This window comes from Ailuropoda melanoleuca, chromosome 4, assembly GCF_002007445.2.
Source record: "Ailuropoda melanoleuca isolate Jingjing chromosome 4, ASM200744v2, whole genome shotgun sequence".
Taxonomy (NCBI): Eukaryota; Metazoa; Chordata; class Mammalia; order Carnivora; family Ursidae; genus Ailuropoda; species Ailuropoda melanoleuca.
In genome coordinates, this window is record NC_048221.1 from 8,401,619 (window position 1) to 8,424,624 (window position 23,006).

Genomic DNA, 23,006 nt, shown 5'->3' on the forward strand with positions numbered 1-23,006 from the left:
TCATTTTTTAGGACACATACAGAGGTGAAAAGGTGCTAGAAGAACTCTTTTTGGTCAAACTGTACCAGTGCACTCTGGCCCATGCTTGACAAATAGGTTAAGAACTGCAGATTGCAAGGGAGTTCACGGACATCCACAATGATCTGATGGTGAGTCTGTTCATGATTATTAAATACGTAAAGGATTCAGCAGTGCTTTCCTCCAAAAGAACATAAAATCTCCATTCTCCAATTTCAGGAGGAAGTTTCCTGACCAGCCACTCTAGAGGGAGCCATCTCATTTTCTCTCATTTATGAGCGGCGATGCAGTGCACAGAAGCACAACGGCCAACACCCGAGTACTGGATGACACCACGTACTGCCAAGAGGGTGTAAAAGAGTTCATTCCATAACTGAGGTCTCTGGGAGGAAGGCAGGCCTCTCAAGCAGGCATGAAATAGCTTGAGAGAGCAGGGAAAAGCATGCAGACTTTTTTTTTTCCCTGATGTTGTGAGTGGACTAAAGGTTCACACACAAGGGCAGATGCTTGTATGAACTGAACCTCTTGCCACGGCCAACGCAGGAGCCACTGGGCTTTCTTGCTGCCTTGGCTAGAAGTGGACCAAGGAGGAGGAAGGAGGGATGAGCTTCAAAGCTGTGAGCAGTCAAACATCAAAAATCAGAGTCAGTGACTTGGGGAGAAGTCTTGCCATAAACCCACNGAAGCTTGCTTGCTAATCAAAGTGTCAGCTTGAACGGTAGGCATCTAATTTAACAGTCCTCTAAGTGCTTACTGCAGTGCTATCCACAAACAGGCAATTTTGTGCTCTCCCTGTGCCTCCAGCTCTCCAGTATTTCCCAGAAGCATACGCCTTGCTTGACACTCTGATTTTTGCAGAACATTTCTGCTGCCCAGGAAAGCCCTCTAGATTGCTTGGCTCCGGTGGTCAGTGGGACTTACTTATGCCCGTGGGTCCCACAAGACCAACAAATGGAGAAAGAGTTCTTAACTGGCTACCACCNTCCCTTGGGTAATATTTAATGCACTCTCAGCTTTTCTGTTCTCTGTGTCCCGAGCCAGGAAGTTACTCGGCACTGAGGGCTCAGAGATCTCTACAAAAACCCTATACACGTGAGCTGCTTCNAAACTACATCCTCTCCAGAGACTGGTGAAGACAGGGGTGTAGGAGTGCTGACAACACTGACAGCCACTCCAGCCCTCCAATCTTGCTCATGTTTGCTCAATGACTTCTCTTGGGGCTCTCTGTTCCAGGTCCTTGGATATTAATATACCCACGTTAGGAATGCCCACCAAGGCTGGCAAGAGGGGAGGCTTGTTCCGGCCTTCCATCGATCTGTCAGAGATAGCACAGTCCTTCCCCTTCCGGCACACAGGTGGTGCCACAAGATCCAATTAGAGGTTAGCTGTCAATCAGGTGCATGCACACTCTTTGAGGTACGTGCAACCCTCTGATCTTACGACAGTGTCCTTCTGTGTCCCCTTCCTCTATAAAATCCGTGGACTGAGGCCTGGACTTCTGGAGAATAACTATGTGGCTACCGTGGACCATCTTCTGCCCACTCTCCCCTCGGTAAGTTTCCCTGAATAAAAAAAACTGTGAACGGTCTGAAGTGGCCTGTTTTGTTTTTGGTCTCGAAGTGCCTTCTCAGCTTGAGGGATACTTCACTGTGTCCCCTCCATCTTCTAACAAGTGGGCACCATCTTCACGTGCTCCCTTGGGCCTGCCTCAAGCCCCCCATGCTGTACGAATCTCTAACATAAGAGCCTGTATACAGTGCCCTGGAGTCCCTTAATATCCTGCCTTTGGTGGCCGGCAGGGCTTGTATTCAATGGGACGGTACCAAAGAAAGAAACCATTCTGAACTGGTTACTTCCCAGGGCTCAGAGCAAAGGAGGCAGAAACATCCATCACCCAGTCTTCACCTGAGAGGTCACGCTGCAAACTTTAAAAGCTGCTGCCTGAGGGTCAGCCTTCTAACCAGCCTGAATCTAGGTGCTGACTGGGATCCTCCTCTTGGGGCACTGATAGGTCTTGGCACCCCCTCAACTACTGGGGGCAACTAAAAATAGCCTTCTTGGACAATCACCAAGGTTTGAGAGACAGCAAACGGCTCTCTTCCATGAGGTCACTCCTTCAAGCCTGGGAGAGGCGGCTGCTTTATCTAACACACAAAACCCAACAGAGTGTCAAGGAAACCAAAGAAGCAAAAGATAAAACCTTGGAGACCTTAATGAAAAAAAGATAGGTGATTTATCTGATAAAGAGTTCAATCAACAGTGATAAAAATGCTCACCTCGCTCAGGAAAGAAGAATGGATGAAAAAAGTGAGAATTTCAACAAACAGATAGAAAACAAAGTACCAAACAGAAGTCCTAGAGCTGAAGAATAACTGAACTGAAAAATGAAGACAGGGCAGAACTTACCCAATCAAAACAGCAAAAAGAAAAAAGAATGAAAAAGTGTGAAGACAGCGTAACGGACTTATGGGATTACATCAAGCTGACCCATATCTGCATTATCGGACCCCCAAAGAGGAAAGGAGCAAAAAAACCTTAACATTAATAATGGCTGAAAACTTCCCTAACCTGGAGAAGAAACAGACACCAAGATCCAGGAATCTGAGAGAGTTCCAAAAAAAATGAACACAATGAGACTCACACCAAGAAGCATTATAATTAGTGTCAAAGCTAAAGACAAGGAGAGGCTCTTAAAACCAGCAAGAGAGAAAAACAACAACAACAAACACTTGTTATGTACAAGGGAACTCCCATAAGATCATCAGATTTTTCAGTAAAAACTTTGCAGGCTAGAAAGGAGTGGTGTGATATATTCAAAATGCTTGGCGGGGGGAGTTGGTTAAGCATCTGCCTTTGGCTCAGGTCATGATCCCAGAGTTCTGGGATCGAGCCCCATATTGGGTTCCTTGCTCAGTAGGGAGCCTGATTCTCCCTCTCTGACAAATAATAAAATCTTTTTAAAAAGAGAAAAACTGCTAACCAAGAAAACCCAACTCAGTAAAGCTGTCTTTCAGAATTGGAGAAAAAGAGTTTTCCAACGAAGCAAAAGCTAAAGGAGTTCATCACCAGTAGACTGGCCTTGTAAGCCATGCAAAAAGTACTTAAATTGAAATGAAAGGATGCTAATTAGTAACAGGAAAATATGAAAGTACAAATTACACTGTTAAAGGTAAATATATAGTAAAATTCAGACTAATGTAAAGATGGTGGGTTAATCATGAAAGTTGAGGTTAAAAGACGAAAGTATGAATGAAAATACACTAACTGAGACACAAAGATGTAAATTGTGATATCAAAAACATAAAATGGAATAAAAATGTAGAGTTTCAGAATGCACTCAAACTTAAATTGTTCTCAACTTTAGCTTATATTTATAACAATCTATGTTTCTATTAACCTCATGGCAATCGCAAAGACCTATAGTAGACACATAAAAGAGAGAAGAATCTAAACATAGTCCTACAGGGGTGCCTGGGTGGCTCAGTCATTAAGCATCTGCCTTTGGCTCAGGCCATCATCCCAGGATCCTGGGATCGAGCCCTACATTGGGCTCCCTGTTCAGCGGGAAGCCTCCTTCTCCCTCTCCCACTCCCCCTGCTTGTGTTCCCTCTCTCGCTGCCTGTCAAATAAATAAATAAAATCTTTAAAAAAATAGACATAGTCCTACAGAAAATCCTCAAATCATGAGACCCAGAAAAGAACAAATTACAAAACAGCCAAAAAACAGTGAAAATGGCAATTAGTACATACCTACCAATAACTACTTTAAAATATTAATGGACTAAATTCTCCAATCAAAAGACACAGAGTGGCTGAATGGACTTTTAAAAATCTATACTGCTGGGGCGCCTGGGTGGCTCAGTCAGTTGAACAGCTGCCTTTGGCTCGGGTCATGATCCCAGAGTCCTGGGATTGAGCCCCACATCTGGCTCCCAACTCAGTGGGGTGCCTGCTTCTCCTCCCCTGCTTGTGTGTGCACGTGCCTGCGCACTCTCTCTCTCAAATAAAATCTTTAAAATAAAAACCTATACTGCTTACAAAAGACCTCAGGTGCAAAGACATACAGATTGAAAGTAACATACAGACTGAAAATGACAGGATGGCAAAAGATATTCCATGCAAATGAAAACCAAAATAAAACTAGCTATTTTGTATGACACAAAATAGGCTTTAAGACAAAGACTGTAATAAAAGACAAAGGAGGTCATTATATAATGATAAAGGGGTGAATCCCATTAAGAGGATATAGTATTTGTCAATGTTTATACACTCAAAATAGGAACACCTAAATATATAAAGCAAATATTAACAGACCTAAAGGGAGAAATAGCAATACAGTAACAGTGGGGGACTTTAATATCCTATTTTCACCAATGGATGTATCATCCAGACAAAAAAAATCAATAAGTAAACATTGAATTAAAATGACACATTAAACCAGATGGACTTAACAGACATTCCATCTAAAAGCAACAGAATACACAGCATACACATTCTTAAGTGCACCTAGAACATTCTCCACAACTGATCATATCTTAGGCCACAAAACAAGTCTTACTAAACTTAAGAAGATTAAAGTCGTATCAAGCATCTTTTCCAACCACAATGGTAGGCCTAGAAATCAACTGCAAGGACAAAACTGTACAATTCACAAATATGTGCAGATTAAATAACATGCTACTAAACAACCAACAGGTGAAAAAAATCAACTGAGAAGTAAAAAAATATCCGGACACAAATAAAAATGGTAATACTTCATACCAAAACTTATGAGATACACCAAAAGCAGTTCCAAGAAGGAAGTTCATAGCAATAAATGCTAACATCAAGAAAGATCTCAAATAAACCCAACTTTATACCTCAAGGAACTAGGAAAAAAAGAAAAAAATGAAGACCAAAGTTAGAAGAAGGAAAGAAATAACAAAGATCACAGTGGAAATAAACAAAATACCAATTATAACGACAACGGGAAAAAATCAGTGAAACTAGGAGTTGGTTTTTTGATAAGACAAATAAAATGAATAGACCTTTAGTAGAGTCACCAAGAAAAAAAGGAGAGGACTCAAATATATAAAATCAGAAATGAAGGAGACATTACAATATACAAGAGAAATACAAAGGGTCATAAGAGACTGCTGCGAACAAGTATACACCAAAAAAATTGGACAACCTAGAAGACCCAGATAAACTCTCAGAAACAAAATACATATAAAGACTGAATTATGAATAAGCTGAAAATCTGAACAGACTGATTACTAGTAAAAAGTGTCAACCAGTAATCAAAAACATCCCAACAAACGAAAGTCCAGGACCAGATGGCTTCACTGGCAAGCTCTACCAAACATTCAAAGAAAAAGTAATACTAAATCCTTCTCAAACTCTTACTAAAAAACAGAAGGGAACATTTCCAAACTAATTTTATGAGGCCAGTGTTACCTTGATATCAAAACCAGACAAAGATGCCACAGGACATTACAATCCAACATGAACATAAGCTAGAAAACTCCTCAACAAAATACTAGCAAAGTGCGTCCAACAGCACACTAAAAAGATCATATACCATGATCAAGTGGGACTTGTTCCATGATGCACTGTAGATGGTTCAGCATCTACAAATCAATGTGATAAACCATATTAACAAAATGAAGATTAAAAATCATGATTATCTCAATAGATGCAGAAGACATATGGGAAAATTCAACATCCATTTATGATAAAAACTCTCAACAAAGTGGGTATACAGAGAAAGTACCTCAACATAATAAAGGCCACATACGGCAAGCCCACAGATAACCTCATACTCAATGCTGAAAAGCTATAAGTTTTTCTGCTAAGATCAGGAGCAAGAGAAGGATGCCCACTACATAAAACTGGAAGTTCTAGCCAGGGCAATTAGGCAAGAAAAAGAAAAATGGCACCCAGATTAGAAAAAATGAGGTAAAACGGTCTATTTGTAGATGACATGATATTCTGCATCTCCTCACCTTATGACTGTGTTGTGTACTGATATATCATAAATCGGAACTATCTCTCAATTAAAAATGTAGGGCTACCCAGGTGGCTCAGATGGTTAAGCAGCTGCCCTCAGCTCAGGTCATGATCTCAGAGTCCTGTGATCAAGACCTGCATTGGGCTCCCGGATCAGTGGGGAGTGTGCTCCCTCTGCCTGCCTGCCCTCCCCGGCTCATGCTCTTTCTCCCACTCAAATGAATAAATAAAATCTTTTTTATACCTAACTTACTGAACATCTAAACTTAGCCTAACCTACCTTAATTGTACTCAGAACACTTACATTAGCTACAGTTGGGTATAATCATCTAACACAAAGCCTATTTTTAAAAATCTATTTATTTGGGGGAAAGGACAGAGGGGGAGAGAGGGAGAGAATCTCCAGCAGATTCCCTGCTGAGCGAGGAGCTCAATACCATGACCTGGAAATCATGACCTGAGCTGAAATAAAGAATCGGACGCTTAACTGACTGAGCCACCCAGGCACCCCACAAGGCCTATTTTTAACAAAGTGTTGAATATCTCATGTAGTTTATTGAATAGAATACTGAAAGTAAAAAAAAGAACAGTCGTATAGGGACAGAAGGGTTTTAACTGTAACAATCATTTACCCTCATGTCTGTGTACTGACTGCCACTACCGCTGGCTGCTACTGCTGCCTAGCACCACAAGACAGTACTGTACTGCACACTGAGAATGGAAAAATCAAAATTCAGAGCATGGTTTCTACTGAATGTGTATTGCTTTCGCACCATCAAAAAGTCAAAAAATCTTGAGTCGGAACCATCATTAAGTTGGGAACTGTTTGTATATAGAAAACTCTGAAGACTCCACCAAAAAACCATTTGGTTACATTTCTTTAGACTAATAAGGAACCATCAGAAAGAGAAATTAAGAAAACAGTCCACCTTACCTTAATAAAAAAATTTAAAGGTATGTTAACTATACTGGAATTAAGATAAAAAACTTAATAAAATTTAACAATAGTCCAGGGGACACCTGGGTGACTCAGTAGGTTGAGCATCTGCCTTCAGCTCAGGTCAGGATCTCAGGGTCCTGGGATCGAGTCCCATATTGGGCTCCTTGCTCAGCAGGGAGCCTGCTTCTCGCTCTGCCTGTCGTTCCCCCTGCTTGTGCTTGCTCACTCTAACAAATAAATTTTTAAAAATAAATAATAGTAAAAATAGTCCATTTACAATTGCATCAAAAAGAACAAAACAGGAATAAACTTAAAAAGGTGAAAGGCCTATATACTGAAAACTGTAAGACACTGATTAAAGAAATAGAAGGTGACACAAAATAAATGCAAAGATATTCCATGCTCAATGGATTGAAAGAAGTGCTACTGTTAAAATATCCATACTACCTAGGGGGCGCCTGGGTGGCACAGCAGTTAAGCGTCTGCCTTCGGCTCAGGGCGTGATCCCGGCGTTTTGGGATCGAGCCCCACATCAGGCTCCTCCGCTATGAGCCTGCTTCTTCCTCTCCCACTCCCCCTGCTTGTGTTCCCTCTCTCGCTGGCTGTCTCTGTCAAATAAATAAATAAAATCTTTAAAAAATATATCCATACTATCTAAAGCAATTTACAGATTCAATGCAATCCCTATTAAATTTCAAAGGCATTTCCACAGAAATAGAACAATCGTATAATTTGCATGGAACCACAAAGACCCTGAATAGCCAAAGCAATCTTAACAAATCTGAAGGCATAACACTCTCTTATTTCACACTATGTTACAAAGTCACAGTAATCAAAACAGTATGGCACTGGCCTAAAAACAGACATACAGATCAATGGAATAGAGCAGAGAATACAGAAATAAACCCACAGTTCGTGGTCAATTAATTTACAACAAAGGAAACAAACATATACAATGGGAGAAAGGACAGTCTCTTCAATAAATAGTGCTGGGAAAACTGGACCATTTCTCACACCATATACAAAAATCAATTCAAAATGGACTAAAGACTTGAGTGTAAGACCTGACTCCATAAAATTCCTAGAAGAAAACTGGTAAGCTCCTTGACATCAATCTTAAAGATGACTTTTTAGATCTGGCAACAAAAGCAAAAATCAACAAGTGGGTCTATATCAACCTAAAAAGCTTCTGTACAGCAAAAGAAATCATCAATAAAATGAAAAGGCAACCTATTCAATGGCAGAAAATATTTACAAATCATATCTCTGGTTACATCCAAGGGGTTATATCCAAAATACATAAAGAACTTATAAAACTCAACACCAAAAAAAGAATCCAATTAAAAAATAAAATGGGCAGAGGATCTAAATAGACATTTATCCACAGAACACATATGGACGCCCAACAGGTATATGAAAAGGTGCTCAACATCATTCGTCATCAGGAAAATGCAAATCAAAACCACAACGAGATATCACCACAACAAGATATCACCGTCAAAATGGCCGGTATCAAAAAGACAGATCACAAGTGTTGATGAGGATGCAGGGAACCTTTGTGCACTGTTACTGGGAATGTAAATTGGTGCAGCCGCTACGGACACAGTATGGAGAGTCCTCAAAAAATTAATACAATGACCATGTGATCCAACAATACCACTTCTGGGTATTTACTGGAAAAAAACTAACTCGAAAAAAATACATGCACCCTAATTCACTGCATTATTATTTACAACAGCCAAGATATGGAAAAAGCAAGTGTTCACCAATGGACAAACCGATAAATATTAATAGATTATTATTCAGCTATAAAAAAGAATAAAATAGTCTTTTTTTTCTTTTTTTTGAGTACGAGGGTAGGAAGGGGCAGAGGGAGACAAAGAACCTTCAGCAGGGTCCACAGGTGTGGAGCCCTACATGGGGCTCGATTTCACGGCCCTAGCCAAAATCCAGAGTCAGAGGCTCAACTGACTGAGCCACCCAGGCACCCCAAAATCTTACCATCCACACAGACTTTGAGAACATTAAGTGTAATAAGTCAGAGAGGAAGACAAATACTGTATAATCTCACTTATATGTGGAATCTGAAAACAAAAGCACAGGGGTGCCCGGTGACACAGTAGGTTAAGCATCCCACTCTCGGTTTCGGTTCCGGTCATGATCTCGGGGTCGTGAGATCAAGACCCACCTCAGGCTCCACGCTCAAGCAGAGTCTGCTTGAGACACTCTCCCCCTCTGCCCCTCCTCACCGTGCATGCACACATGCTAAGTAAATCCCCCCAAAAATAAAAACAAAAATACAAACTCAGAGAGAAAGCAAACTGGTGGTTGCCAGAGGTGAATGGTGCGGAAAATGGGTGAAGGGAGGTCAAAAGGTACAAACTTTCAGTTATAAAATGAGTAAGTCATGGGGATGTAGCATACAACATGGTGACTACAGCTCATAATACTGTAATACTGAATATTTGAAAGTTGCTAAGAGTAGATCTTAAAATTTCTATGCTAAGTAAGAAACTGTAACTATGTGCAATGAAGGATGTTAACTAGAATTATTGTAGAAATATTTCACAATATATACAAATACCAAGCCATTATGTTGTACACCTGAAACTAATGTTACATGTCAATTATATCTCAATAAAAATAGAGAAAATAAAATGGTAAAACTTATAAAAGACATTAAAAATTACAGGAAATTAAGAGACAATATCAAGAAAACCAAAAGCTAGTTCTTTGAAATGATTAATGGATTGGTAAATGTCTAGTCAATCTAAGTGAGAAAAGAAGGGAGACAGAGATTACTAATATCAGGAATAAAGGAGGTGAAAATGAAAAAACATTTGCTAAAACCCAACACACACTTATGGTAGACTATCTGACAAGAGTCCCCAACAATTTCAGCGATCACTCTGCAAATAACAGAGCATAGCAAGTTTGAAGGATGCAGAAGTCAACTGCTTTCCTACAGACCCACACAAATGTAGTCAGCTGATCTTTGACAAAGGACAAAAAGGCAATTCAGAGAGAAAAAGTCTTTTTTAAAAAAGATTTTATTTGAGAGAAGAGCTCATGCATGAGCAGGGGTAAGGGCAGAAGGAGAGACAGAATCTGAAGCAGACTCTGTACCGAGTGTGGAGCCCGACATGGGGATCAATCCCATGACCCCGAGACCATGACCTGAGCAGAAATTAAGAGTCAGACACTTAACTGACTGAGCCACCCAGGCGCCCTGAGAAAAAGTCTTTTAAACAAACAGTGCTAGGAAGAGTGGATATCCACATGCAAAAGATAAACCAAAAAAACAAAAAATAAATTTAGACACTAACCTTACACCTCTCCCAAAACTTAACCAAAAATATATCGTAAATCTAAAGGTTAAAAACTCCTAAAAGATAACATAGGAGATGATCCTGGGTTAATTGATGAATTTTAAGATAACAACACCAAAAGCAAGATCCATGGAAGAAAAAAATGAGAAGCTTTATTTCATAAAATAAAAACCCTGTTCTGCAAAAGAGAGTGGTAAGAAAATGAATAGTCACAGGGCGCCTGGGTGGCTCAGTTAAGCATCTGCCTTCGGCTCAGGTCATGATCCAGGGTCCTGGGATCGAGCTCTGTGTCGGGGTCCCTGCTCAGTGGGGAGCCTGCTTCTCCCTCTTCCTCTGCTGCTCCCCCTGCTTGTGCGCTCTCACTCTTGCTCTATCTCAAATAAATAAATCTTAAAAAAACAAAGAAAATGAACAGTCACAGGGAGAAAATCTTTGTAGAACAGTTATCTGATAAAGGACACCCAAAATGGCCAAAGAATTCTTAAAACTAAGACAAACAATCCAATTAAAAATGGGTAAATGATCTGAACACACATCACCAAAGATAATACAGATTGCAAATAAGCATATGAAAAGAAGTTTAACTTCAAATATCATTAGGGAATGATAAACAGAACATAAATGGATATCACTAGACACTTATTACAATGTATACAATTCAGAACACCAAATACCGGTGAAGATGTAAACTGACAAGAATCCTCACTCACTGCTGGTAGGAATGGAAAATGCTATGCCTACTTTGGAAGACAGGCAGTTTCTTATCAAACTAAACATACTCTTACCAGAGGATCTAGTGATCATACTCCTTGGTATTTATTTACCCAAACGAACTGAAACTTTGTACTCACACAGAAACATGCAAAATGAGCCAGGAGTTTAGCAAGATATCCTTCAATAGCAGAACAAATAAACCACCTGTGGTATATGCATATGATAAATCTTGCTTAGTGATAAAAAGAAATAAAGGATAAAGCCAACAGAAGACAAGGAAGAAACTTTAAAGTATGTTACGTGAAAGAAGACACTCTGACAAGGCTAACTACACTGTTTTCAGGTATATGACATTCTGGAAGAGACAAAACTATGAGCCAGTAAAAAGATCTTTTGGTGAAAGATTGGGGTGTTGGAGGGAAGGCTGATTAAATAAATAAACCAGTGGAGCACAAGATATTTTTAGGAAAGAGAGACTATTCTATAGGATATAGAAATGATGGACACGGGTGCCTGGGTGGAGCAGTTGGTTAAGCAACCAACTCTTAGTTTCGGCTCAGGTCGTGATCTCAAGGTCCTGGGATGGAGCCCCACATCGTGCTCCACGCTCAGCACGGAGTCAGCTTGAGATTCTCTCTCCCTCACCCTTAACCCTCCTCCCCCCGCACAGGCACACTCTCTGTCTCTCCAAAATAAACAAATCTTTAAAAAAAAGAAGAAAAGAAAGAAAGAGAGAAAGAGAGAAAGGAAGGAAGGAAGGACGGACACGTGTCATTATAGTTTTGCCAAAACCCACTGATTGTACATAACACAAAACATCTATGTTCATATAAACAGTAGACTTTAATGCATGACTACTGGTCCATCAATTGTAACAAATATACCACAGTAACAGGAGATATAAAAAATATTGCAAACTGTGGATACAGAGGGGTCAAGTGGGAACTCTGTACTTTGTGATTAATTTTTCTGTAAAATGAAATGCTCTAACAAAAACCTGAACTCTCATCATTTCATATTTTAAAATTTTTTCTGAAGCCCACTAGTTTCTTATGAACTATAATCCTTAGCATGCAATTAATATAAAAGAAACAAACTTATATATAGTATATTTTACTACTTAATAGTGTTTTCAACTTCTGCTACTTTAAATGTAATTTTAAATTAATTTAAACTTTTCTACATAGGAAATCATTCTAAAATTTATTTCTTTAAGCACTAACGGGTATGAAACTGCAACCCATAAAAAATGAAAAATTTCAATTCTCTAAAAGGACAAGGGACATCGTAGTTTGTCCCTCCACTATATTTCACACTAAGGACATTGTCAGGAATGACTAGCATGTTGCGCTGCATTAGGGGGTTGCATTTAAACCCTGAAACCTACTAGGATTTGTAAAGACTTACATAAGCTTGGGTAGTTTTTCTGACATCAATTAAAACAGAAATTCATTTGCCTTTAAAAATAGTATAGCCTTTTAAATGTCAAAGTTCCCTGGAGACAGGCACATATATGAAAAATGAGGGGTGCCCAGCAGGCTCAGTCAGTAGAACATGTGACTCTTGATCTAGGGGCTGTAAGTTCGAGTCCCACGTTGGGTGTAGAGATTTCTTAAAAATAAAATCTTTATATTAAAAAATAATAAAAATAAAAGCGAAAAATGTGCCTGAGAACATCAGTATGCCCATCTCACAGGTTGAGATTGTTGCCTAAAAGGAATAAAAATTGTTGGGTTTCAAGATTTTCTTGCCTCACACATTTTTCTCAATCAACCTACATTTTCAAAGCCCAAGAAATAAAAAATCTTACCCATTCAGACAGGAAATAAAACTGCAAACTACTAAGGGAAACTAGAGTGAAAGGACTGGAATATTATTCAATAGGTAAAAAAGAATGCCAAGCAAAGAAATGCAAACATTCAAATCAGCTCAGAGAAGCAGCCTGCTTACTCTGAGTTGAGAAGGAAAACCCATATTCAGAAATTAAACACACTTCCAAGCTGGGCTCTAGACATTCCCAGTTGAGACAGCGTCTCCACAGTGGGTCAGCCCCTGGTGAAGGGGGGACACCTGATGAGCTGCAGGAATGAACTCTGGGAGCCCGGCACTCCCTCTCTCCTGGCAGCTTACAGAACTCCCTCCCCCAGGGTTTCCAATATTACAAATGAGGATACTCTCAGGCAGATTCAGTTTAAGGTTGTGACCCAAATGAACTCCCAAATTCATAAACGTTTTGTCCAGGAGACAGAACTCCAGACTTTCACAGAGTTTCTCAATACCCAAATTACACCGTGAGTGCACCATTATCATAGACGCAAAACCCAAACATGCAAAAACATCGAGGCCTAAGAAAACTCCCTTTGCCTTTGCCAGCTCAAAGCTGCCCTTAGCGTGGAGTCACTGGCCTCAGGCTTCTGCTCCCCAGTCACAGTGCTCTGGACCACCACTGATCATTTAAATGACATAAACCCAGTGGTTCAAGAATCCCGCAAAATCACAGACACCCAATGTTTATGTGTAAAGGAGGAAAGAAAATTTTAAGGAATTTTACCAGTTCAACAAGAAAACCAACTTTCTACTATCAGAAAATGAAGATGTCAATTATTTCCAAGAAAAGAAATTGATTCGTAAACAACTGTGTTGCAATACATGTCTAGGCCCTGATATGCCCTTTAAAATCATCTGAAAGGAAGAACATATCTCAGAACATTACTATACCCACTTAGAAGAAAAAAGGGAACAAATTTTAACAATGGAAAGTAATTTTTTTTCTGAAATTCACTGTTTTAGAAATACTTTATACTGTTTCCCCAGCTAAGTCTCAAGTGAATAAATCTTTCCAGAGTGACAAATGCAAGGAGGGGCAGTGCTGAGAGGACAGATAACCCAGGAAAGTTTTAAAGAACCTCCACTCAAAGGACTTCCCATAGGACGTCTGTGTCCAGGAAAGATCCTGGGGTGAGCAGCACAAGGATTTCATAAAACAGTTCCAGGTGGTTATTCTCTGCTTTCTTCTCAGGTAAAATACCCACAAAAATAAGTCTTTAAAAAGAGCCCTTCATGGCTCTGTGGATAAACGATAAAATACTGCGTATTTGAAATGCATCATGGAGAACAAATAGTTAATAATGATGTTATGAACTGGAGAGGAAAGATGGCGTTTCCAAATGCAGGGAAAGATCTGGAAATTTAGGCATTTATTGCCAGTCCTATAAAGAGCTAGGCTGGGGGCCACAGGGTCGTGGCTTTGAGATCCTACTCCCTAAACGTTTGGAAAAGTGAAGGGAAACCGGGTCCCCCCTGGGAGAGGTTGGGGACCCCACAGACCACAGCACCTCCCGCACACGAACCCGGGAGACCGAGGCATGACTGTCTCCTGATGACCCTCCCCGTGGTCATCGCCCAGCTTAAGGGAGACGCGGCCGCGCAGTGACGGGAAAGGACGTGGGGGTCCCAGCAGCCACCCCGGCCCCGCGCCGCGTGCCGCGCCACCGGCGGCCTCGGGTCCCCAGACTCCGGAGTTCACCGCGGGGAGGCCAGGTCCCGCCACGGCCGGTTCCAGCCGGTCCCACCACCCCCCTTGCCCGATTCCCGGCCCCGCACACTCACCATTGCTGGCTTTCTGGGGTACCGGGTCGACCACCATACGATTGCCGCGGCCAGCGGAGGTCACGGTCACAGAGGATGTGGCGGAAGCTCCCGAAGCCTTTCAGGACAGCGAGAGGTGATGCGAGCCTCAGACGGACAGCAGCGACGGCACACAGTCCCCGCCGTCCACAGCGCCGCCCGCACGTATGGTTCAGGCGACTCTCCTGATTGGACCGTTCACAAGGCCCCGCCCTCGCCCGCCTGAGTGACAGCGGGCCGGAGGTCACGTCTTTGAGCCGACCTTGCATGGGCAGTGGGCTGCAACCTGTTCTCTCCGAAGACATTGCTTTGAACCGCAAGGCCGCCAGGCCACTCACGGAGCCGTGACCCTTCACAAACATGGACAAAAGTGACCTCACCATAGGTCTGGTTCCATTTTGATCTTTGACCATCGTCCGGCAGGGAGTCGTCTGCCCACCACGCCCCCCCCCCCGCCCTCATTTATATTTGAAGAATCTCAAAGTGTTAGACCACTTAGCTGGGTGGGAGCCTTGAACCCCACAGTCCTAGACCAGGCCCGAAGCCTCAGGTGCTCGCACGTGAGACACACAATCACTAAGGCAAAAAAACCAACGGAAAACCTTTCAGTATAATTCCGTTCATACTTACCTGTTCAAAGGTTGAAGGAGGAAAACTGAAAGAACACTGCTTAGGGGAAGATAATAGCTGGTAAAGGTGTCAAGGATAAACAAAGCATCAGGACAGTGGTCATCTATGGGGCAGGACAGAGGTGAGCCAGGCAAGGGAACATGAGGAGACTCTCACTACTGCCCACAGTTAGGAATCTTGATGATGACCTCAAGGATATGTATGTTATTAGCAAATCCTACCTCAAAACATTTTGTAATTCTTTCCTCAATATATTTAATGATAAAAATCTTAAGAAATTCTGTTTGAAAAGAACATAATTTGTATAGGTTCTGTAATTTGGCAATCCGAGTTTTCACTCACGGTTTTGGTGGCAAAAATGGTTAAAATCCAACTGTCTATTTAGAAAGAATTGCTTGCATATACTTATCATCATACCTACTATTCTTTTTCTTAAACAAAGGGTGGCATGTATTGATATGTAAAGATCTGGAGTATTTATTAACAGAATAGTTAAGCAAAGTGTATTGCAATATATATACCATGTTACCCCTTCTATAACTGTTATGGTGTCACCTGCAGAGTCAGGTGGGTCCCCACTCTAGGTTTGGTTGACAACATATCCCTTCCAGGAAAAAACAAAAAGGTTAATTACTTTGATAATGGGAGTTTTCCAGGGAGGGCAGGCCTCCCAAGCAGGTTGGAAATGCCTTGAAAGAGCAAGGAAAGGGGGCTCCTGGGTGGCACAGTCAGTTAAGCAACTGACTCTTGGTTTCAGCTCAGAGTCATAAGATCGAGCCCCGTGTGGGGTTCTGCACTCAACATAGAGTTTGCTTAAGACTCTCCTTCTCCTTCTCCTCCTCCCTGCAAAATAAATAAATAGATAAAATCTTTAAAGAAAGAAAAAGAAAAGAAAGAGCAAGGAAAGGAGCCCAGCCTAGGTTGAAGTTCAGGGGTTGTCTACAGTGAGTTTGGGCACAAGGGCAGGGGCTTCCCGAGAATCTCTTGCCGGCACCAACGCAGTGAGCAGCCAGGCTTTCTTGTCACCTTGTTCAGATGCAGGGCACAAGGAGAAGGAGCAGGAATGAGACTTTTAAAGCTGTCTGCCAACAAACATTAAAAAATAGAGACCTCTGGTTTGTCATCTGGCATGTAAGGAACTTAGAGGTGACATTCCTATCCTCACTAGGAAAAAAGCTAACAAACTTAAAATCAACACCACAGAACTATGAAAGCATTAATCACTGGGCAAATGGCTGTGTGCAGAATTGGAAAGAAAGACAGAAATATAGCCATTTTAACATATGCCCATATCATTCTCTTTAACAAGGCCTGTCCTTAATATAATCTGCTTTTCAAGAGCCTAACTAACTGGGATTTTACCAGAACCTACCTGTCACAGCGTGGGTGGGGAGGTGGGGGGATGAAATAGCCAACCTGAGTCCCATTTAGCTTTCCTACCTGACCTAAGTTGAGGGGGCGGGACTTAGAAATACTTGCAAGGTTGAAAGGTTTTTTGTTTTGTTTTTTTCTTACTCCTGAGAGCAAATACATGGTGTGTTTCCCAACACCAGTTCTCCAGCTCTCCAACACTAAGGGTGAGAGTGGCCTACAATTCTATTTAATTCTTTTTTTTTCTTTTTTTAAGATTTTATTTGTCAGAGAGAACACGTGCATGAGCAAAAGCAAGGGGGAGCAGCAGGCAGAGGGAGAAGCTCCCTGCTGAGCAAGGAGCCCGATGAGGGGCTCCATCCCGGGACCCTGGGATCATGATCCAAGCCGAAGGCAGATGCTTAACCAACTGAGCCTCTGAGGCGTCCCAACGATTCTATTTAATTCTAATATGAAATACAGTTACCATCATATTCCACAGTTTAAGGGCTCAATCCCACAAAACTGCCCTACGTCAGATGCCTGCCACAAATGGGGGGAGGGGTGGCTACACACATTTCTGCATGGCCAACTACAAATTCAAAGGTTCCCTGGATCGTGTTTGTTAGTTTGACAGAAGCACTATTAGAACTAATAAAATGCTTATTATTGATTTATTATAAAAGACACAGGTCAGAAACCGCTAAATGGAAGGGGCATACAGGGCAAAGTATGTGCGGGAGGTAGGGAACTTCCATGCCTTCTCCAGATACAACACACTTCCAGCACATCGATGTCTTAGAATCTCTCTGAATCCTGAGGTTTAGGGGGTTTTATGGAATTTCTTTACATAGGCATGAATGACTAAATCATTGGCAATTGGCAAATAACCCCATCTCCAAATCCTTCCTCCCCACTCCCCGGAGGTTGGGAGCTGGGCTAAAAGTTCTAAGCCTCCAATCCAAGTTTGGTCTTCCTGGAGACAAACTCCCATCCTGAAGCTATCTAGGCGCCAGCAAACAATTGCCTCATTAGAACATAAGAAACTCCTGTCACCCTTATCACTCAGAAAGTCCAAGAGCTTCAGGAAGTCTTGGCTGGGAACCATGGAAAAGGCCAAATATCTTTCCTATTACACCAAAGAAGGTCACAGCCCAAGGACACATGCTCATTAAAATGCTAAAACCAGATCATATGATACAGAACACTCACTCTCTACCCACAACATTCCACCACATCAGGAAGGCTCCTATTTGAAATAAACCGAAAGAACTATACGTTTCAGAACTTATTTAAGAAGCCTCCATAAACCCTAAAGACATCATGGGTGACAAAAGCAAGGACATCTGAGAATATTTTAGCCTCCAACAGCCACAACAGATAGTAAACACAGCCTAAACCCAACTCAGATAAACATGAACCCTCACACTAAAGGTCTATTTACCCCAGTTCCTTTTTCACAATCCCATCATGTCCAGCATTCAACAAAAAGTTAAAAGGAATACTGACTTAAGAAGTACATTTTCAGGGGTGCCTGGGTGGCACAGCGGTTAAGCGTCTGCCTTCGGCTCAGGGCGTGATCCCGGCGTTGTGGGATCGAGCCCCACATCAGGCTCCTCCGCTATGAGCCTGCTTCTTCCTCTCCCACTCCCCCTGCTTGTGTTCCCTCTCTCGCTGGCTGTCTCTATCTCTGTCAAATAAATAAAATCGTTAAAAAAAAAAAAAGAAGTACATTTTCAGGAAATAGGACAAGCAAAAGAACTTGGTTCAGATGTAGCAATATGTTACAATTATCAGACCATAAATGTAAAGCAACCATGATTAATATGCTTGTGATCTATGGAAATAGTGGATAAAATGCAAGAATAAATAACTAATGTAAGAAGAGGCAGAAACTCTAGGAATCCAAAGGAAAATACAAGAAATAAAAAAACCCAAAAGAATAGAATAGAAATGAATTCCCCTGGGGGGGCTCATCGATACAGCAGAAATGTATGAGGACTCAGTGAGCTCAAGAAGATGTCAATAGGGTCCTTGACACTGAAATAAAAAGAATATAGAACAGAAATCCAAGAACGTTGGGAAAATTACAGAAGATCTACACATAATGAGAATACATGAAGAAGGAGCAAACAAGCGAAGCAATAATGGATGAGATTGTCCCCAAATTAATAATAGACACCAAACTACAGATCTAGGAAACTCAGAGATCACCAAAGAAGATAAAAAACAAAACAAAAAAGAACAACAACAACAACAACAACAAAAAAACCTAAAAATGTGCACCTTGAAATACATATTTAAACTTGAAAAAAACAAAGAGAAAACCTTGAAAGAAGCTAGGGGGAAGAAAACCTTAATTATAGAGAAACAGATAAGAATTAAGTTGGACTTATTTTCAGAAGCTATGTACACAGGAAGAAAGTTTTGTGAAATAAAGCATTGAAAGAGAGGGACACCTGGGTGGCTCAGTTGGTTAAGTGTGTGCCTTCGGCTCAGATCATGATCACAGGGTCCTGGGATCAAGACCCACATCAAGCCCCTCATCAAGCCCTGAATCGGGCTCCCTGCTCAGCAGGGAGCCTGCTTCTCCCTCTCCCTCTGCCTGCTGCTCCCCCTGTTTGTGCTCTCTCTCTGTATGCGTCAAATAAATAAAATCTTTTTTAAAAATAAAATAAAAAAGAACTGAAGGAGAAATAGATGAATCCACTCATAGTTGGAGACTTTAACATACTCCACCAGTAATTAAGAGTTCCAGCAAGAAGAAAATCAGGAAGAACACAGTTGAATTAAATAGTGCCATCAAACAAGGGGATGTAATTGAAACCCATGCAACACTTCATTCAAACACAGCAGAATATAGATTCTTCTCAAGTTCACATGAAACATCCACCAAAATAGACCATATTCTGGGACATAAAACACAGCTTAAAAATTTTAAAGAAAAGAAATCATACAAAATATGCTTGTAAGCACAATAGTATTGATCTAGAAATCAATAATAGATAGTCGGAAAACCCCCAAATACTTCGAGGTTAAATAAAACACTTCTAAATTAAATATGGGTCAATAAAAGAATGATGTCACAAAGAAGATGGAATAAGACTTTTCTACTAAAATCTCCTCACGGTGTACCAGCTTTGACAGCCACCCAAGGATGAGAAATCCTTTTTGCAAAGTCCAGGGAATTTCGAGCACACCACTGGAGCAAATAAACTGAGAGGAGACAGACTACAGATAGTAAGAAGAACAGTTTCACTTTACCTGCATCACCCCTCCCTCAAAGCAGCCCACCTCATGGTCAAGAACCCCTCAGTTTGGCCTGGGATCCCTTCCATAGGGAAAGAGAGAGCAAAGTGAGCACTGGCTTCGGTGGTATAGGACACTGCATGAGAGAGCCATTGCTTTCTTCTTGAAGAATATGTAGGCAAGGGGTGCCTGGGGTGGCTCAGTCAGTTAAGCATCAGCCTTCAGCTCAGGCCATGATCCCAGGGTGCTGGGATCAAGCCCTGCATCGGGCTCCCTGCTCAGTGGGGAGTTTGTTTCTCCCTATTCCTCTGCTTGTGTGCTCGCTTGCTCTCTCTCTCAAAAAAATAAAAATATTTAAAAAAAAAGAATACGTAGGGGATCAGGATGGATAAGTGGCTGGAAGGCTGATATCGGCAAATCTGTAGGACTTATACCATCCAAGACTTGGAAATTTTTTAAAGGGCTGCAGAACTTACTGTCTGCTACAGACACCATCAGGAGGCTCACATACCAGCTGCCGGGGACATTTCCAGCTGGCGTATGGGTGTGCCTGCTGCGCCACGTGCCTCAGCCCTCACCCTGGGTCCAGCTCCCTGCATACCGAAACGATGAGCACAAGCTGGTTATCTTCCAAACATGTACCTTCAACCAGTCTGACTTGGTGGAATTGGGAGAAGGCACAGACACTTGAGTATTTCAGGGGACAACCTTAGGGAAAACAAATGAGAAGCTCTCAGCACCCAACTTGGCTTTGAAAGAGCAAGAGAAGGCATATAGCCTCAAGAATTTCCCCCAAAGACCCAAAAGAGGCATGATGTGGGTGTGTCCATAGAAAAAGTTTGAGACAGCCTTAGAATATCTAGTTGGGCTGACTGGTGAAGGCCTTTCTCTCCCAAAGTCAGTCAGTAAATACTATGAGTGCTGACCGTTTCCTCAAATGCAAAGACAGCAACACAAGACTTCAAGAAACGCAAAACAACAAGGAAAAATGATACCACAAAGGAATACAATAATTTTTCAGCGACCAATCCCACAGAAACGGAGATCGACAAATTGTCAGAGAGCTCATAATAATTAAGGAAGATCAATGAGCTTCATGACAGCACAGATAGTCAACTTAATGAAATTGGGAAAACAATACGAGAGAAAAATGAGTTCAACAGATAGATAAAAATCATAAAGAACCAAACAGAAATTCTGGAGCTGAAGAATACAATGGCTGATATAAACATGCAATAGATAACTGTGAGAGCTAACTTGGTCAAGCAGAAGAAAGAATCTGTGAGACTCTAGACAGACCATTTGAAATTTCCGAGTTAGAGGAATAAAAAGAATGAAAAGGAATGAAGAGAGCTTACAAGACTGATGGGTCACCATCAAGAGAAGTATCATATGCAATATGGAAGTCCTGGGAGGGAGAGAGGGGTAGAAAGCTTAAAGAAATAATGGCTGGGGGCGCCTGGGTGGCACAGTGGTTAAGCGTCTGCCTTCGGCTCAGGGCGTGATCCTGGCGTTGTGGGATCGAGCCCCACATCAGGCTCCTGTGCTGTGAGCCTGCTTCTTCCTCTCCCACTCCCCCGCTTGTGTTCCCTCTCTCACTGGCTGTCTCTATCTCTGTCTCTGTCGCATAAATAAATAAAATCTTTAAAAAAAAAAAAAAGAAAGAAAGAAAGAAAGAATGGCTGGATCCCAATCAAGATGGTGGAGGAGGATCCCGCGTTCGCCTCCTCCATAAACATGCCAAGACTGCAACCACACGGAGAGCAGGTGTATACGCTCCGAGAACAACCTGCACACTAGCACAATAGCACTTCCAAGTTAAAGCTATAAAGAAAAGGCCACATCAGGATAGGTAGAAGGGGCTGAGATGCAGCCCCCTGGTGTGAGGGACCCAGAACTGGGAAAATTATCACAGGCACAAATGTCCACCTTGAGGAGGAAAGGATTCAAGCCCCATATCGGCACCATCAGCTCTGGGGACGGGCACTAGGAATAGGAGCCTCCATAATGTCTGGCTTTGAAAATCAGCAGGACTTAACTCCAGGGGCTTTGAAAATCAGTGGGGCTTAACTCCAGGAGAGCTGGTGAGCTATAGGAAACTGAGACTCTGCTCTTAAAGGACCAGTGCACAAACTCACCCAGAGACCCAGCGCAGAGACAGCAGTTTGAAAAGTACCTAGGCCATATGTAAAAGAGATTTACTGACAGATTTTAGGGACTGTGCCAAAGGGGCAGGAAGTTCCCCAAGGAGGGAGGCACTGCTGGGAACCAGACTAGCTGACCAATGCTAGCAGGTGCCAGTTCTGACACTCTACATGGACCTTGCTAGCACTGTTCACCTCACCCTGATGTTCCCCTGCAGACCCACCCTGCTGAACTTGTCCACCCCAGCAGGTGCCACCCTGACACATCTTAGGACCAAAGCCCCCCAAAAGCAGCTACTGCACCATCACATCTAGCAGGTGGCCTTGGCCAGGATCAGCACACCCCTTGTAGCTCCTGCCCCCATCCCTACCACCACACAGAGCAGTTAGCCTGGCCAGCACTGGTCCCCCTCCAAACACCTCTTGTACTGGTGAGGGCGGGAGGCCCCACCCACCAGTGTGCCCTTAACAATCACAGCAGGGCCTTCGCACAAGCATGCCTGCAGCCGTCATGGCCCATGCACAAGAGAGGGCATAGGCAGCCCACACAGGTAACACCACTGGAGTGCCTGGTTCTGGTGACTAGGGGAACTGTACTTCTGGGCCCCAAAAATGCCTTCTACATAAGACTACTCCTTCAACACCAGGAGACATAGCTGATCTACCCAATATATAGAAACAAACACAGAGAAACAGGAAAATAAGGAGACAGAAGAATAAGTTCTAAAAGAACAAGACAAAACCTCAGGAAAAGAAATAAATGAAATGGAGATAATCTACCTGATAAAGAGTTCAAAGTCATGGTCATATGCTCACCAGACTCAGGAGAAGAATGGGCAAACACAGTGAGATCTTCAACAAAGAGAAAATATTAAAAATGAACCAATCAGAGCTGAAGAATACAAATAAGAAATGAAAAATACACTAGAGGGAATTGACAGCAGATTAAAGGATGCAAAAAAAACAGATCAGCATTGTGGAAGACAGGGTAGTGAAAATCATCCAAACTGAACAGCA

At 42.0% G+C, this 23,006-nt stretch overlaps 1 protein-coding gene across 1 annotated transcript in view; it reads right to left on the reverse strand.

Moving 5' to 3' along the window:
* Positions 1–23,006, reverse strand: part of LOC117801854 — a 33,167-nt gene that overhangs the window by 1,484 nt on the left and 8,677 nt on the right. Inside the window, exon 2 of the mRNA XM_034657828.1 lies at positions 14,599–14,966. Within this exon, the coding sequence (XP_034513719.1) occupies positions 14,599–14,966 (368 nt within the window). The remainder of the gene's footprint in view (positions 1–14,598; positions 14,967–23,006) is intronic.